We start from the raw sequence: 17,393 nt of genomic DNA on the forward strand, positions 1-17,393 counted from the left end.
CTTTGTTTCTTCTGACCCATTGCGCTTGAACGGGTGAAAGAGCCATCAGGAAAAATTCCTCTTGTAAACTTTTGATCGGATCTTTGTCCTTGGTACATCGATTGAGATTTTGTATAATCCGCGCCATTAAAGCTCTGTAAGTTTCATTGTCAGCTTTTCTAACATTAACTAAGTCAACAAAATATTCATGGGGTCTCTTTCCATATCGATCGATTAGCGCACTTTTCAGATCGTCGTACGAAGTGGACGCTTGTGAAGAAACCTGTCTTGCTTCACCTGTCAACAATGTTCTTAATTGTAAAATCGTAATGTCATTAGACCAATTTGCCTGACCACTTACTGCATCGAATTCCGATAAAAATGTTAAGATGTCATCGAGTTTCGGATCAAATGGTTGTAATTTTACTTTAAATGGTAGTGACTGATATTTATCAGTATTTAAACAGTTTAATCCCTGTAAACGAATTCTTTCTCTTTCGATTTCTAATTTCTCTTTTTCGATTTCTAGTTTTTCCCGTCCGATGACAAGCTTTTCCCTTTCAATATCTAACTCATGTCTATTTGTCTTTCTTGTTGTGAGTTCGTGGTCTAGTGGTTAAGACCGATGGCTACAGTGCTGAAGGTCCTGAGTTCGATTCTGACTCGGGATGCTAAAAATATCAGTACATCAGAAGGGTGATTTTCACCCTCTCACACACGTCTCTGGTACCCAGACCGGAGTTTAAACTAGAATGGGTACTTTGGGGGCCTCGGTTGGTCAAAGTTGTCCCCTGCTTTGACCTGGAGATCAATCAGCTACTGATATCTCTTCGGTTTGTCTGTTTCCGCCGAGTGTCCCGGTGGTTCTCTCCGAGTACTTCGGCTTCCTCCACCATAATAACAGATATCCCGGTGTCCTAGCACTCCCTTTGTGTTGGGGTGGGGATTGTCCTTGTAAATATTGCACATTGTAAATAAGTTAGTGACACATCTCCATTAATCCCGAAAGGGAGTGTACACGGATTCCACTGTACCCTCGCAGTTCTCGAGGGGTGCTCCGAATAACGGAGGAATCTACCAGTACATACATACATACGTTGCTTTTTTCGGCGGCGGAGTTTTCGGTCTTTGAAAAACTTCTTCCTCAACTGGCACGTCGCTTTCATCTGCGCATTCGGCATCTGTAAATTGCATTAAATTTATATTTCTTCTTGGTCGATTTTTTGCTATGCTGCTTCCTTCTTGTACACCTTCTTCTGCCATTACGGATAGTATAACTAACTACAATTAATCCTGTGATTAATGGAAATATAACGAAAAAGTGAGTTTAAGGCTATGCTCGATAATTCAAAGTCAACGCTGAATCAACAGCCGGATATATTCCAAAATACGAAATCAATATCCAATAAACTAAACAAAAGTTTCATATCCAATCAATCGCTGAATCACACAGCTGGATATACTATATCCAATCAATCGCTGAATTACACAGCTGGATATACGCCGGATTAACGGCAAAAAAATAAAACACTGATAATTCACATCAGCTACATAAGCAATAATCCTACGATAGCACATATATCCTTTAGGAAAATTACGCTTATAATCCACTACAGAATAATTAATAACTTAAATTAATTAATCCCATTTCCGCTGCCACCATTTATGTTACACCTCAATATGAATTAAAAAGACAACATCGAGTTCTTATACAATATTTATATATTGCAAACATGTAACCAACTTTTCACATCGAGTAACAACCTTAAAACTGACCAGAAAATACATTAACTCTGTCTTTATCTTTGAATGTTAAACATGTTAAAATAACCAGAAACTTTAAGTGTTCTTCAGTGGCGACTTTACGACCATAGATAAATAGCATTAATTAATTGCGACAGTTCTCTAGAGTTCATTCAGATGCTAAGAAAATATTACTATTTAACGGTTAACAGGTGTCACAGTTAAAGTTCTTGTAATGTCTATTACACAAATAATACTAAAATTAGCCTTTTAACAGGGGGGTCGCCTTCAAACGAGTTAAAACTGGCAACATTAAGTATGTGCCTGTCCCAAGTCAGGAGCCTGCAATTTAGTGGTTGTCGTTTGTTGATGTGTAATACATTTGTATATCTTTCATTATAGCGATTTCTTTTCCTTTTGTCATTATTAGGGCCTTCTATAGCTGACTTTCCGGTATGTAATTTGCTCAGTTTTGAAGGTCGTACTGTGACCTATAGTTGTATATGTCTGTGTCATTTGGTCTTCTTTGTCAGCTCTCATTTGCAATCACATCACATCACATCATTCTTATTCTTATATCAACATCTCAAATAACGCTTCACTGGTCAATAACATAGTATTTTAATTACTCCATTTTTTTCTACAGTAAAATAAAAAAAAAGATATACTTTCTTATTTCGAATTGTCATCACAAAGTCTATAAAAATAATTTAACAATCAGATGTGAAAACTTAAAGGTGTCAAAGACTACACTATCAATCATAATCAAGCATGTATAGAAGTTAGATTTAAAGGGGCATTAGCTACGAGATATAATGAAATAATAAATATTGTTCAATATAGTGAAATAATTTTATTTGAGCATCCATTGTCAAAATGAACTAAGATACCTCGCTTAAGAATTATTCACTCGTAATCTCCGTATCAGTAGTATCCCTTTGGTAAGAAATACAGAAATAATCTTGTGTTATATACAATGAGTGGCATATTACAAAGGCCGTATCCATTAACCGGGATATTTTTTATATTTATAAGATGGTACTCTGAATAAAATATTATGCAGCTCCTGATTGGATGATACAAAGTTGAAATTGCTCCAATAAAATTTAAGCAACAATCGATCATCCATGTAATACACAATGTTGAACAGGTGAGTCCGGACTGTGACCTGACATAACCCCGGACTAGTTTGAAGTTTACTATACCTGCGTGTATTGCATTACGACGACTAACTGTATGTACACTGTTTATTGTCGTAAAGTATATTGACGGGATCTTTGATCAAGCATGTAATACAGAAAACAATTATAAGATATTTATCCGACATTTAACGAAACAATTACATGTACTAGCCGAGTCCGGATGGTGACCTGAAGTAAACCCGGACTAGGTGTATTCGCAAACTATAGACATCGATAGAGATATAAAACTTCACAAATTATTTGATGAAACGAACTTTATCATTTTTATTCATTCATTTTTTTGCTTACTGGATTATCGTCTGAAACATTAATAAAAGACGTTTACCCGAGAATCAACAAAATAATACTAGGCGAGTCCGGACCGTGACCTTAAATAACCCCGGACTGGGAGTATACGGATTGTATATAAATATACCAAATTATTTGTTAAATTGAAAGATTTTTTTTCCCGTTTTGCTTTTCAAAATATCATTTTGGTCATAACACTTTTTACATTTGTTTATAATTCGGTCCTTCCCTAATTTACCAGCATGACTAATGGTATTATTGCCAGAGTTTTTGTGAGGTGACATGACTAGGTATTCTTGCCATTTCCTATCGGACTTTTATACACTTATTACACAATTACGTAATGCAGGTTCATGCATCGCGTCACTAATGCCCATATAAACTACTGTCACGGTATGTATCAGGTCTGGTTATACAGGTCTGATTCATTTTCATAATTATTATAGATGTAATGCATCTTGTCTATTTCTGTCAAAATAAACTTCCTTCTGGATAGTTTCAGAAACATAATAATTGTATTATATGTCTCTGATAGATGAACAAAAAAAGGAAAAAATAATTTTAAGAAAATCCACTTTCTCCCTATAATTTATAAAAAAAATATTTCTATGGCTTTTTTTTAAAGTCATTTGTAAACATTTTTACATATATATATTTTTTTTAAAGTAGTTGCACAACTGTAAATTGAAGATTCAGAATCATTGCAAGTCTAACTTGCATGCTAGACTATACTAGAGTAAGAGCAAAATTTGATGATCTCATAATCAATATAATGTGTTACAGTTCTCCAAAAATTATCTTCCTTCCACTTAATAAAAAAAGAAAAGGTATTTATAAGAAAATTCATAATTTTTACCCAGTCCGGGTCCGGCATTCAGTCCGGGTCCGGCGTTCAGTCCGGGTCCGGGTTTCATACCCAAGTCCGGGTCCGGAGTCCGGTCCGGTCCGGGTTTCAGTGCGTACCGTTTGTTAGCATATAACATAATCCAGACATAAAGTATTTTATATTTGTATAATTATTATAATTTGTTTATGCTCCCTTTTTGAAAAGTTTAATAAGTTAATCAGATTCATGTATCAAAGTTCTCTTCCCATTTACTGTAATCAGTTTGAATGATAAACACTTTATCAGGTATTTATTTGTAAATGTATCACATGAACTAATCTTGATTTTAACTGTGAAAACTAACTAAATAAATAAAATAAACACTATTATTTCAAAAGGAAGTTATTTCATAAGGACAAAATTTAAGTCATATATTGACATATTTAATACTGAAATGGCATCTTCACATCTTCACAGTCTACAGAAATGGCACAGACACAGACTCTGTGTCAATTCTGTGAAGATTCACCAGACATTAAGTGGAAGTGTGTTAACTGTGAACTGTTCTTTTGTCAACTGTGCTGTTCAAAGATACATAGTAAAATCAAAGGAGCAAGTGAACATGAAATACTAAATACCAAAGACTTTGGAATAGCGGATTTGGCCACTTCAGTACGTAAAGTAGACCTTCAAAACATGGTATGTTCAAAGCATAGTAAACAAAAATGTTTTGCATACTGTAACGAATGCAGAGTGCCTGCTTGTTCAAAATGTTTAATGGAGCCTCATAAAGGGCGTGACTATATTCCCCTTGATGAAATGTATAATAATATTGTCTCTGAAATGAAGGAACTTTTGACAAAATTTGAAGAAAATCTTCAGGTCTTTAGAAATGAAAAGGACAAACTGCGAAAAATACTGTCTGATGGTGATAAAAACTTTCAAGAAACAAGGGAGACAATTCTGCAAACTGAGAAGGAAATGAAAGAGGCTATATCAAAGTATACTTACAACCTCTTACAAGAACTAGATGCAAAATGGAAACCATCTGAAGATAGGATCAACACAGAACTTTCTGAACTTAAAAGAAATGAGGATGAGTTGGAAACCAGGACAAACAATCTAAATCAAGCCCTGAAGTCTCATCAAGCTGCAGACATTTTCTCTACAAACAAAAATGTAAAAATGTCACTGCCAAAGTATTCAGTTAACAAAATCAATCCAAATAGAACAAAATTTATTCCAAGAAATGTGCAAGTAGCAATAAAAAGTCAGTCAATGCTAGGAGATCTTTATATGGTCCCAGACATGGAACTCATAGACACTTTCCAAAGTAATAATAAGAGTACATCAAAAATACTGTCTTGTAGTAATAATAATACATTTATAGGAAGCTACACAAGTGAAAAGTTACAAAAAGTAAAGTTTGAAAATAAAGAAACAAAAGTAGAGGAAGAAATTAAAATAAAAGTGAAAGATATGTCATGGACACCAGATGGAGAAATACTTGTATCCACTGGAGAAAGTGATATACAGCTATACTCAAATGACAAACAATTAAAAATATTTAAGGACTTTTCTCCATTAAAAACTTCATGTGTCCATGTAACTAAAGATAATAGAATAATAGTAGGTTTGGTGGAATCGTTTCATGTAATATTATCCCCATCAATATATTGTATCAGAGGACTTGCGGTTATGAACCAGGCAGGTGATATATTTCAATTTAGTTATAATTATAACTTACAACATTCTATTGAATATGATAAGGATAATCAGAGACTGCTAACTTACCCACATAGAATCAATTCTTTCAATGATAAGATACTAGTTGTAGATATTATAAACATTGAATGGGAGGGAAGGATTATAATGTTAGATTATGGGGGACAACTCCATTGGACCTACAATGGTTGTAATAGTATCAATTCTGATCAGGTCAAACTTTATCCAAGAGATGTGGCAATTACCTCTACAGACATGATGTTAGTTTCTGATTCTTTGAATCATGCTATTCATATATTAAATCATGCTGGGAAATTAATTGTATGGAAGGATGTGAAAAGCTTAAGAATAGAATTACCCAGGAGTCTTTGTATTGACAACAGAGATGTTTTATGGATCGGGTGTACTACAATAACAGGAGATGAAACTAAGGCTAAGATACACTGTGTCAAACTCACATAATCTCTTCAGCTAATTAATTATTTAAACTTACAAATAGTTTGGTCTGCAACTTCAGCAGGATAGGGGAAGAAATCCATCTACAGTTATTTAGATTATAGTAAATTTTAATATGTTCAAAACTTTTAACGGTAAATTTCATCTCTTGGAAATAGAAAACACTTAGTTATAATTATAACTTACAAATAACTATCCTGTCATGTGGATGTTGTAATTTGTATCAGTTTAAAGTGAAATTTTCTAACTTAGATTGTAACCAGTCAAAAATAAAAATAAAAGATGGTAATAATAACAGCAACTAAAGAAAACAAAATATATATATGAAACTTTTTTACAACTATCATATTAAAATAAATTGCTTCATTTATCTTAGAATTACATGTTAATCAAGATGACCAATACAATCAACACGAATCAGTTTATTCTTGTTCTAACTGAGTAAACACTATTATCATGTTTTATAAACACTTTTGTATAGCTATAATTATAATAATCATCATGGGTACAGTAATTAAAAAAAGAAAATATGTTGTTGTTCTCTTAGTCACTAATTTATTATTTTCAATGAGATTGCACAAATAGTTAAACAATATAAATAAAACATATGGGGTATGTGTCAGTTTTGAACAACACAAATGACATGAAACATCTTAATTATATAATTAAGATTGAACCCTCTTTTAGTTAGAACTGATACTGTACACATGGATTATCATTTGTTGGCTACTTGTTTGTGGGTGTCCTGGTTCAAGTGAACCATCATTTCAAATATTCAGAAAAAGTTTTCTCAATCCACAAAAATTGATACACAGGAAAATAAAAGAAATACACAGTCTGGTAATACAAATCATATAACTTGTAAAAAGACTTATAGCAACAGCACTTTAAGGACTACTGCAGAACATTAATTGATCTATATGTTTTGGTTACTGTGGCTCCTTTGACAGGATAAAAACAATGAAGAAAATTAAGCCTGATTTGTTCAAATACTAAGGATACTTGGCAAAAAAATTCTGAGTTTTCAGATCCTCCATGCTCTTCAATCTTCTACTCTATCTGGGGCCTAAAATAAAATATTGTTTGTTTCCCCAATCCCGACCGACCCTGCAAAAATGGTCCTACTCATAAAATTTTATTGTCCAAACTTAGTCAAATATTATTTTATTCATTTCCGATTTTCATGCTTACCAGATCAACCGGCATTGTTCCAGCTTTTAGGAAAAAATAAAATTATTTCCCTACCTACCTACCCACAGCTGGCTTGACAGGGTCGGGATTGGGGAAACAAACAATATATCAATTTTGGCCTGGCTGTTTTAACTTTTTTTTTTAGAGAATCACTGATGAGTCTATTCTAGACATAGGACACATATGGCTTCCAAAATAATAAACCTAGTATCTTAGACTTAGATAAGTTTTTTCAAGAATCTATATATAATGACCATGGAAATGAGGTCAAAGTCAGATGAAACCTGCCAGACAGACATGTTCATCTTTGTATCATTCAATACACTACATACACATGATCTTTTGCTTATAGTATCCAGATAACAGATCAAAAGACAAATAACATATAAATGAAATCTCATTTGAAATATTACAAAGATGGCGTCATTTAAGTCTATTGGAAGATAGATAAGATACATAGTAAAAGTACGGCATCAATGGAACATGAAATACTAAATACCAAAGACTTTGGAATTGAGGATTTGGCCACTTCAGTGCGTACAGTAGACCTTCAAAACATGGTATGTTCAAAGCATAGTGACCAAAAATGTTTTGCATACTGTAATGAATGCAGGGTGCCTGCTTGTTCAAAATGTTTAATGAAGCCTCATAAAGGGCGTGACTATATTCCCCTTGATGATATGTATTATAATATTGTCTCTGAAATGAAGGAACTTTTGACAAAATTTGAAGAACAAATTCAGGTCTTTAGAAATGAAAAGTACAAACTGCGAAAAATAATTTGTGATGGTGATAAAACTTTCAAGAAACAAGGGAGATAATTCTACAAACTGAGAGGGAAAAGAAAGAGGCTATTTCTAAACATGCTAATGAACTTTTACAAGAACTAGAAGCACAAGAGTGCACACACTGAAATGTCTCGCCTTCTTTACCAATCATTGATATTATGTTGATACTCCCAAATATAAAGCTATTACGACTGTCACATAAACTTAACATTAACCAACAAAACTAAACGTTGATCAATGAACCATGAAAATGAGGTCAACGTCAGATGAACCATGCCAGGCAGACATGTACAGCTAACAATGCTTCCATACAACAAATATAGTTGACCTATTGCTTATAGTTTTAAAAAAAAAGACCAAAACACAAAAACTAAACACTGAGCAATGAAACATGAAAACCAGGTCAAGGTCAAATGAAACCTGCACCACTGACATATAGATCATAAAATATTTCCATACACTAAATATAGTTGACCTATGACTTAAGTATTAGATAAAAAGACCAAAACTCTAAAACTTAACTTTGACCAATGAACCATGAAAATGAGGTCAAGGTCAGATGACATCTGCCCGCTAGACATGTACACCTTACAATCATTAAATACACCGAATATACTAGACCTATTGCATATAGTGTCTTAGATATGGACTTGACCACCAAAACTTAACCTTGGTCACTGATCCATGAAATGAGGTCGAGGTCAAGTGAAAACTGTCTGACAGGCATGAGGACCTTTGCAAGGTACGCACATACCAAATATAGTTATCCTATTACTTATAGTAAGAGAGAATTCAACATTACAAAAAATCGGAACTTTTTTTTCAAGTGGTCACTGAACCATGAAAATGAGGTCAAGGACATTTGACATGTGACTGACAGAAACTTCGTAACATGAGGCATCTATATACAGAATATGAAGCATCCAGGTATTCCACCTTCTAAAATATATAGTTTTTAAAAAGTGAGCTAACACCGCCGCCGCCGGATCACTATCCCTATGTCGAGCTTTCTGCAACAAAAGTTGCAGGCTCGACAAAAATGGAAACAATCTGAAAATAAGATCAACACAGAACTTTCAGAACTTAAACGGAACCAGGATAAGTTGGAAACCAGGACAAACAATCTAAACCAAGCCCTGGAGTCTCATCAGGCAGCAGACATTTACTTCACAGATAAAACTTTTGATAAATCATTGCTAAAGTATTTTGTTCACAAAATCAATCCATGTAGGACAAAATTAATTCCTAGAAATATCAAAATGAAACAAGAGGCTCTCAAGAGCCTGAATCGCTCACCTTATTTTTTTTGGTTAAATCTCTCATCAATGATTATTTTGGCTTTTCAATTTATTTAAATGTTCTTTGAATCGCCCTATTTTCTTCAAAAGAAAAAAAAAATCATTTTCTCCTATGTTCTATTTTAGCCATAGGAGCTATGTTTCTTGACATACTCTGAAACTCATTTACCCTAAGTTTTGCTGAAATTGATACAGCAGTTTCAAAGGAGAAGATTTTTTTAAAGTAAGTCAACATGATGAACAAATTGTGAAAAAAGTCTTTAAAGAGCAATAACTCCTTAAGGGGTCAATTGCCAATTTCGGTCAAATAAACTTATTTGTAGAACTTACTTTGCTTAACATTTTTGCTATTAACAGTTTATCTGTATCTATAATAATATTCAAGATAATAACCAAACACTGCAAAATTTCTTTAAAATCATCAATTAAGGGGCATTATACCTGAAAAACCAGTTACCCAATTGGGCTGAAAATTTCAGGACAGGTAGACCTTGACCTAATAAATACTTCAACTTCTGTTTTATTTGCCCTAAATGCTGGAGTTTTGAGATATAACCCAAAAACTGCATTTTATCCTGTGTTCTATTTTTAGCCATGAGGGCCATGTTTTTTTGACGAAATAGAAAATAAAACACAAACTTTATTTAATACACCCAACTGATCATTCAGTTGAAGTTTGGTTGAATTTGGTTGAGTAGTTTTAGAGGAGAAGATTTTTTAAAGTTAGCAAATATGATGAACAAATTGTGAAAAATTGTCATTAAAGGACAATAACCCCTTAAGGGGTCAATTGACAATTTTGGTCATATTAACTTATTTGTAGATCTTACTTTGCTGATCATTTTTGCTGTTTACAGTTTATCTTTATCTATAATAATATTCAAGATAATGACCAAAAACTGCAAAATTTCCTTAAAATTACCAATTAAGTGGCAGCAACCCAACAATGGGTTGTTTGATTCATCTGAAAATTTCAGGGCTGATAGATCTTGACCTAATGAACATTTTTACTTCATGTTAGATTTGCTCTAAATGCTTTCGTTTTTGAGATATATATAAGCCAAAAACTGCATTTGACCCCTATGTTCTATTTTTAGCAATGGCGACCATGTTTGTTGATAGATCAAAACTCGGATACAATTTATTAACTAGATACCCTAAGGAACATTCAGTTAAAGTTTGGAAGTATTTTGCTTAGTAGTTTCAGAGGAGAAGATTTTTGTAAAAGTTAATTAAGATTAACGAAAATGGTTAAAAATTTACTATAAAGGACAATAACTCCTAAAGGGGTCAATTGACAATTTTGGTCATATTAACTTATTTGAAGATCTTACTTTGCTGATCATTTTTGCGGTTTACAGTTTATCTTTATCTATAATAATATTCAAGATAATGACCAAAAACTGCAAAATTTCCTTAAAATTACCAATTAAGTGGCAGCAACACAACAATGGGTTGTTTGATTCATTTGAAAATTTCAGGGCTGATAGATCTTGACCTAATGAACATATTTACCTTGTCAGATTTGCTCTAAATGCTTTCGTTTTTGAGATATAAGCCAAAAACTGCATTTGACCCCTATGTTCTATTTTTAGCAATGGCGACGATGTTTGTTGATAGATCAAAACTTCGGATACAATTTATAAACTAGATACCCTAAGGAACATTCAGTTAAAGTTTGGAAGTATTTGGCTTAGTAGTTTCAGAGGAGAAGATTCTTGAAATAGTTTACGACAGACGACGACCGACGACAACAGACGACAGACCACGGACGACGACGGACGCCAAGTGATGACATAAGCTCACTTGGCCCTTCGGGCCAGGTGAGCTAAAAAGGAAGTCATTCAACCATTGGTGATCTTTATACAGTCCCAGACATGGAACTCATAGAAACTGATCAAAGTGATTTGGCCAATGTGACAAAAATACAAGTCTATGATAACAATACTGCATTTTTAGGAAGCTTACATATATATAGTGAAAAACTTCAAAAAGTAAAATTTGAAAATCATGAAATTAAAGTAAAGCGAGAAATTCAAATAAAAGTGTTTGATATGGCATTGATAAATGATGAAGATTTGTTTGTGTCATCTAGAAATTGAAGATGGACAGTTAAAGACATTTAAGGACTTTTCTCCTTTAAAAATTCCTGTGTTTATGTAACAAAAGATAGTAAGATAATAGTAGGTTGTACAGAATCTTTTCCTATGACACTCCCCCCGCCAAAAGATTGTATAAGAAAACTTGTGGTTATGAACCAGGATGGTGACATGCTACATACTATTGAATATGATAGGGACAATCGGAGACTGCTAACATATCCTTATAGAATAAAACTTTCAATGATAAGATAGTAGTTGTATTTATTCTAAACAGAACAAGGGACGGGAGGGTGCTAATGTTAGATTATGGGGGAGAACTCTATTGGTCCTACAATGGTTGTAATAGTATCAATTCTGACCAGGTCAAATTTTATCCACAAGATGTGGCAATAACCTCTACAGACATTATTGTATGTAAGGATATAAAATGTTTAGGAATAGAATTACCATTGAGTCTTGATATTGACAACAGTGATGTTTTATTGATAGGGTGTAATACATGGGAAGCAGATGAAACTAAGAAGACTAAGATACACTGTGTCAAACTCACATAATCTCTTAAGCTTATGAATACTTTTTGTAATAAAACTTAGACATAGAGTTTGATCTGCAACTTCCGCAGGATAGGGGGAGTAATCCATCTACAGGCATTTAGATTATAGCTAATTTTAATATGTTTAAACATTTAAATGTAAATTGCATTTCTTGGAAAAAGAAAACACTTAGTTATAAATGTAATGATGACTTACAAATAACTATTCTGTCATGTGGATGTTGTTGTTTATATCAGTTTAGAGTGAAATTTTCAAACTTAGATTGTAACCAATCAAAAATAAAAATAAAAGATGGTAATAATAACAGCAACTATTGAAAACAAAAAATTTGAAACTTTTTTACAACTATCATATTAAAATAAATTGCTTCATTTATCTAAGAATTACATGTTAATCAAGATGATCAATACAATCAACACGAATCAGTTTATTCTTATTCTAACTTAAACACTTTTATCATGTTTTATAAACACTTTTGTATAGCATATTAATTATAATAATCATCATGGGTACAGTAATTAAAATAAAGAATATATGTTGTTGTTCTCTTAGTCAGTAATTTATTATTTTTAATGAGATTGCAACAATAGTTAAACAATATAAATAAAACATACCGTATAGCGGGTTATTTTCGCGGGGTGCAAATTTTCGCTTATTTTCGCGTACAGAACTTTAATCGCCAAAATAAATTCCGCCAAATTAAAAGTGTACATACAAAGGTATTAATAAAAAAATTTAATCCGCCAAAATAATAACCGCCAAAATATTTCGTATACCTTGTTCAATGAAAATCGCGAAATTTTACACCCGCGAAAATAACCCGCTATACGGTATTGGATTTGTGTCAGTTTTAGCAGCAACTCAACAACACAAAAGACATGAAACATCTTTTCATCAATTATATTATTAAGATTGAACCCTCTTTTAGTTAGAACTGATACTGTACACGTGGATTATCATTTGTTGGCTACTTGTTTTGTGGGTTTCCGGGTTCAAGTGAACCATCATTTCAAATATTCAGAAAAAGTTTTCTCAATCCACAAAAATTGATACACAGGAAAATAAAAGAAATACACAGTCTGGTAATACAAATCATATAACTTGTAAAAAGACTTATAGCAACAGCACTTTAAGGACTACTGCAGAACATTAATTGATCTATATGTTTTGGTTACTGTGGCTCCTTTGACAGGATAAAAAACAATGAAGAAAATTACGCCTGATTTGTTCAAATTCTAAGGATACTTGGCAAAAAATTTCTGAGATTTCGGATCCTCCATGCTCTTCAATCTTCTACTCTATCTGGCTGTTTTAACGGTCAAATTTTATCTGAGAGATGTAGCAATAACCTCTACAGACATGATTTTAGTTTCTGATTTTGTGAATCATGCCATTCATGTATTAAATCCTGCTGGGGAGGTTATATTACTGAAGGATGTGAAAAGCTTAGGAATAGAATCACCTTGGAGTCTCAGTATTGACAACAGTGATGTTTTATGGATTGGGTGTAATACTTGGGCAAAAGATGACACAAAGAAGGCTAAGATACACTGTGTCAAACTCACATAAACCCCTAAGCTTATGAATATTATTGAATTAAAACTTAGACATAGAGTTTGATCTGCAACTTCAGCAGGATAGGGGGAGTAATCCATCTACAGGCATTTAGATTATAGCTAATTTAAATATGTTTAAAACTTTTAAAGGTAAATTTCATCTCTTGGAAATAGAAAACACTTAGTTATAAATGTAATAATAACTTACAAATTACTATCCTGTCATGTGGATGTTGTTGTTTATATCAGTTTAGAGTAAAATTTTCGAACTTAGATTGTAACCAGTCAAAAATATAAATAAAAGATGGTGAATATAACATCAACTAAACAAAACAAAATATATGAAACTTTTTAACAACTATCATATTAAAATAAATTGCTTCATTTACCTTAAAATTAAAGGTTAATCAATCCAATCAACACAAATCAGGTTTTCTTATTCTAACTTAAACACTTGTTGTAGTTATAATTATTGTAATTATTAATGAGTACAGTAATCAAAATAAAGAATATATGGTGTTGTTTTGAAAGTCAGTAATTTATTATTTTTAATGAGATTGCAACCATAGTAAAAAGTATAAATAAAATATATGGGGTATGTGTCACTTAGACAGCAGCTCAACAACACAAAATATAAGAATCATTTTACGATAAAAACTTAAAATAATGAGCGATTTATTCAGTGTGATTTTGTGTTTTATTTATTGTTCACCAAGTCACATAGTCAACATTGATATGAATTTATAAATAAAACACTTTGGAATGATGTGGCTTTTCTAAGGGACGACATCAAAAGTTCAATGTAGGATAAAAAAACTTAATTCACATAGTTTTTTCACTGACCCCCACACCCCTCTCTTAACTTAATTTGGGAAAAATTGATTTACCAATAGGGATATATGTAAAAATCGATTTTAGATATACAAAACTTTGCAGAATTTAACCCCCCCCCCCCCCCAAACTATTTGATTTAAGTTTTTTATCCTACATCGATCTGTTGATGTCGTCCCTAACCTATAGTGATATATAATCATTGCTACTTTTGGCAAAACTTTTCATAAATTTTGGTCCTCAATGCTCTTCAACTTTGTACTTTATTAAATATAAAAAACAAGGTAAATTCTACAATCATGACAATATGATATCAATGAAAAAAATAATTATTAATAAAACATAAAGTAGTTTGTTACAAAAGCTTTATAAGAGAAAGAATTCATTCCTAAATTCTCACAGATAATCTGAATAAGATTTTAATTGAAGATTTATATTTAATACAAAGACATTTTGATAAATTTGGTTAGAATGAGAATACTTGTAAAACTTGAAATCATACGGTACTTTTCATTACTGATTATAAGATAGAACTTTTCAAAATACGTCATATCTAGGTACGTCCCCTTTCTTTTTAAAATTTCCACTTGTAACAATATTCAGCTGTTTTAACATACCAGTAATTTCACTCAACATTTTTGTAATCAGTACTTTTAAAAGATAAAAATTTCATTTAGTATTATTAAACAGAGACATTTAAATTTTATGCATGACCTTGTTATCATTGCATACGTGTAAAAATAATCATATGATGAGGAAGTACAACCTAAATCATTAATATTTAATGGTGCAAGAAAATTGGTACTGTTAATTTTATTACTTGATATGATACAAAATGTCGTGTTCTCCGTCTATAGGGAAAGCACAAACTCCGGCTGTATGTCAGTTCTGTGAGGAATCAACAGAGATTAAGTGGAAATGTATTAATTGTGAACTATTTCTATGTAATCACTGCTGTTCAAAGATTCATAGTAAAAGTAAGGCATCTATGGAACATGAAATTATTAGTTTAAAAGATTTTGAATTAGAAGATTTTGCCACCTCAGTGCGTAAAGTTGACCTTGACAACATGATATGTACAATCCATGCTAAACAAAAGTGCTTTATCTTCTGTAAAGACTGCAGTCAGCCTGCTTGTTCCAAATGTCTAATGGAGACTCATAAAATGCATGACTATAAAGCCCTTGATGAAGAATATAATGAAATTTTCACTGAAATGAAGGAACAATTAAAGCAAATAGGAAAACAAATTCAGATCTTTAAAAATAAAAAGGACAAACTACAAAAAATGCTATCCGATGGTGATATAAATTTTCAAGGAACAAGGGACAACATTCTGCAATTTGAGAAAGAACTGAAAGAGGCTATTTCAAAACATGCTAAACATCTCTTACAAGAACTTGAGGAAAAATGGAAACCATCAGAAAATATCTTCAAAACCGAACTTTCTGTCATGACAAAGAAAGAGAATGAGCTGGAAACCATGAAAAACAATTTACACAAAGTGCTGCAGTCTCATCAAGTTAATGACATTTTATCTGAAAAGAAAACTGTAGATAAGTCATTGCCAAAGTCTTCAGTTAAAAAAAGAAATGAAAATAAGTTTAAGTTTTTTCCGAGTAGTTTAAAAATATTACTAGACAGACCATCAATTATGATAGGTACTCTTTTTACAGTTCCAGACTTTGAACTTGAAGATACCTTTGAAAGTGATAATATAGATGTTTCAATTTTACAGTTTTGCAGTGACAATGCCGCTTTTACTGGAAGCTTTGGCAGTGACATAATTCAGAAGGTGAAATTCGAAAATCAAAAAATCAAAGAAGAAAGAAAAATTCAGGTGTCCTTGGTGAATGATATTGCATTCATAAAGAATGAAGAAATGCTTGTGTCATCTAGAGAAAGTGATCTAAAACTATGTACCAAAAAAGGACAATTTAAAACATTTAAATCATTTTCTCCCTTAAAAACTTCATGTGTTCATGTAACAAAAGATAGTAAGATCATAATAGTCATGATAGTAGGGTTAGTGGAAACTTTTTCCCTTATACTTTCTGCACAAAAAGACAGTATCCGAAGACTTGTGATTATGAACCAAGATGGTGACATACAAAAAACAATTGAAAGTGATACAGACAACCAAACACTGTTTATATTTCCTAGTAGAATCCTAACTTGCAATGATAAGATAGTACTTGTAGATCTTAAAAACAAAAACTTTGAGGGTAGGTTAATGATGCTAAGATATGAGGGAAATCTTGATTGGACCTTCAAAGGCTCAAAATGTTAACAGTCTAAACGGGTTAAATTTTATCCAAATGGTTTGGCAATAACCTCTGAAGATATGATTTTAGTTTCGGATTCTGTCAATCATTCTATACATGTATTAAATGTTGATGGAGAGGTTATTGTATGTGAGGATTTAAAACGTATAGGGATAGAATTACCTTGTAGTCTTTGTTTTGACAATAATGAAGTCTTATGGATTGGATGTAGTACACAGAAAACCCAGAAAAAGGCTAAGATACACTGTGTCAAACTCACTTAATTTGGAATTATATCAATATAGTGAATATACATCAAACATGATCTAATTATTTTAAAACAAATTGTGTATCAAATTTGAATTCAAAATAGGGTTGAATATTTAAATATTCATCAACTATTCAAACACTCAAATCAAAACTAATCAAATTTTTCTTTTTCTTAACCATAAGCAATTCTATTATATTAGATAATTAAAACAATTGTAACTATTCAATTTATCAAGGATGCAGTAATTGAAAATAGAATGTTTGTTGTTTTTGATGTTTTATTTAGTATCAGTTTAATAAATAAACCCATCATAGATACC

The 17,393-nt window shown here is 32.1% G+C and overlaps 2 protein-coding genes across 2 annotated transcripts in view; one reads left to right on the forward strand and one right to left on the reverse strand.

Moving 5' to 3' along the window:
• The window catches only part of LOC143059156 (integrator complex subunit 9-like), a 76,365-nt gene that overhangs the window by 50,144 nt on the left and 8,828 nt on the right, over positions 1–17,393 (reverse strand). The window lies entirely within an intron of this gene.
• On the forward strand, positions 4,474–6,347 carry LOC143059157 (uncharacterized). Its single transcript, XM_076232650.1, has one exon. The coding sequence runs from the start codon at positions 4,525–4,527 to the stop codon at positions 6,223–6,225; it is 1,701 nt and encodes a 566-aa protein (XP_076088765.1). The 5' UTR covers positions 4,474–4,524; the 3' UTR covers positions 6,226–6,347.

The sequence above is a fragment of the Mytilus galloprovincialis genome, chromosome 14 (genome assembly GCF_965363235.1).
Source record: "Mytilus galloprovincialis chromosome 14, xbMytGall1.hap1.1, whole genome shotgun sequence".
NCBI classification, from domain to species: domain Eukaryota; kingdom Metazoa; phylum Mollusca; class Bivalvia; order Mytilida; family Mytilidae; genus Mytilus; species Mytilus galloprovincialis.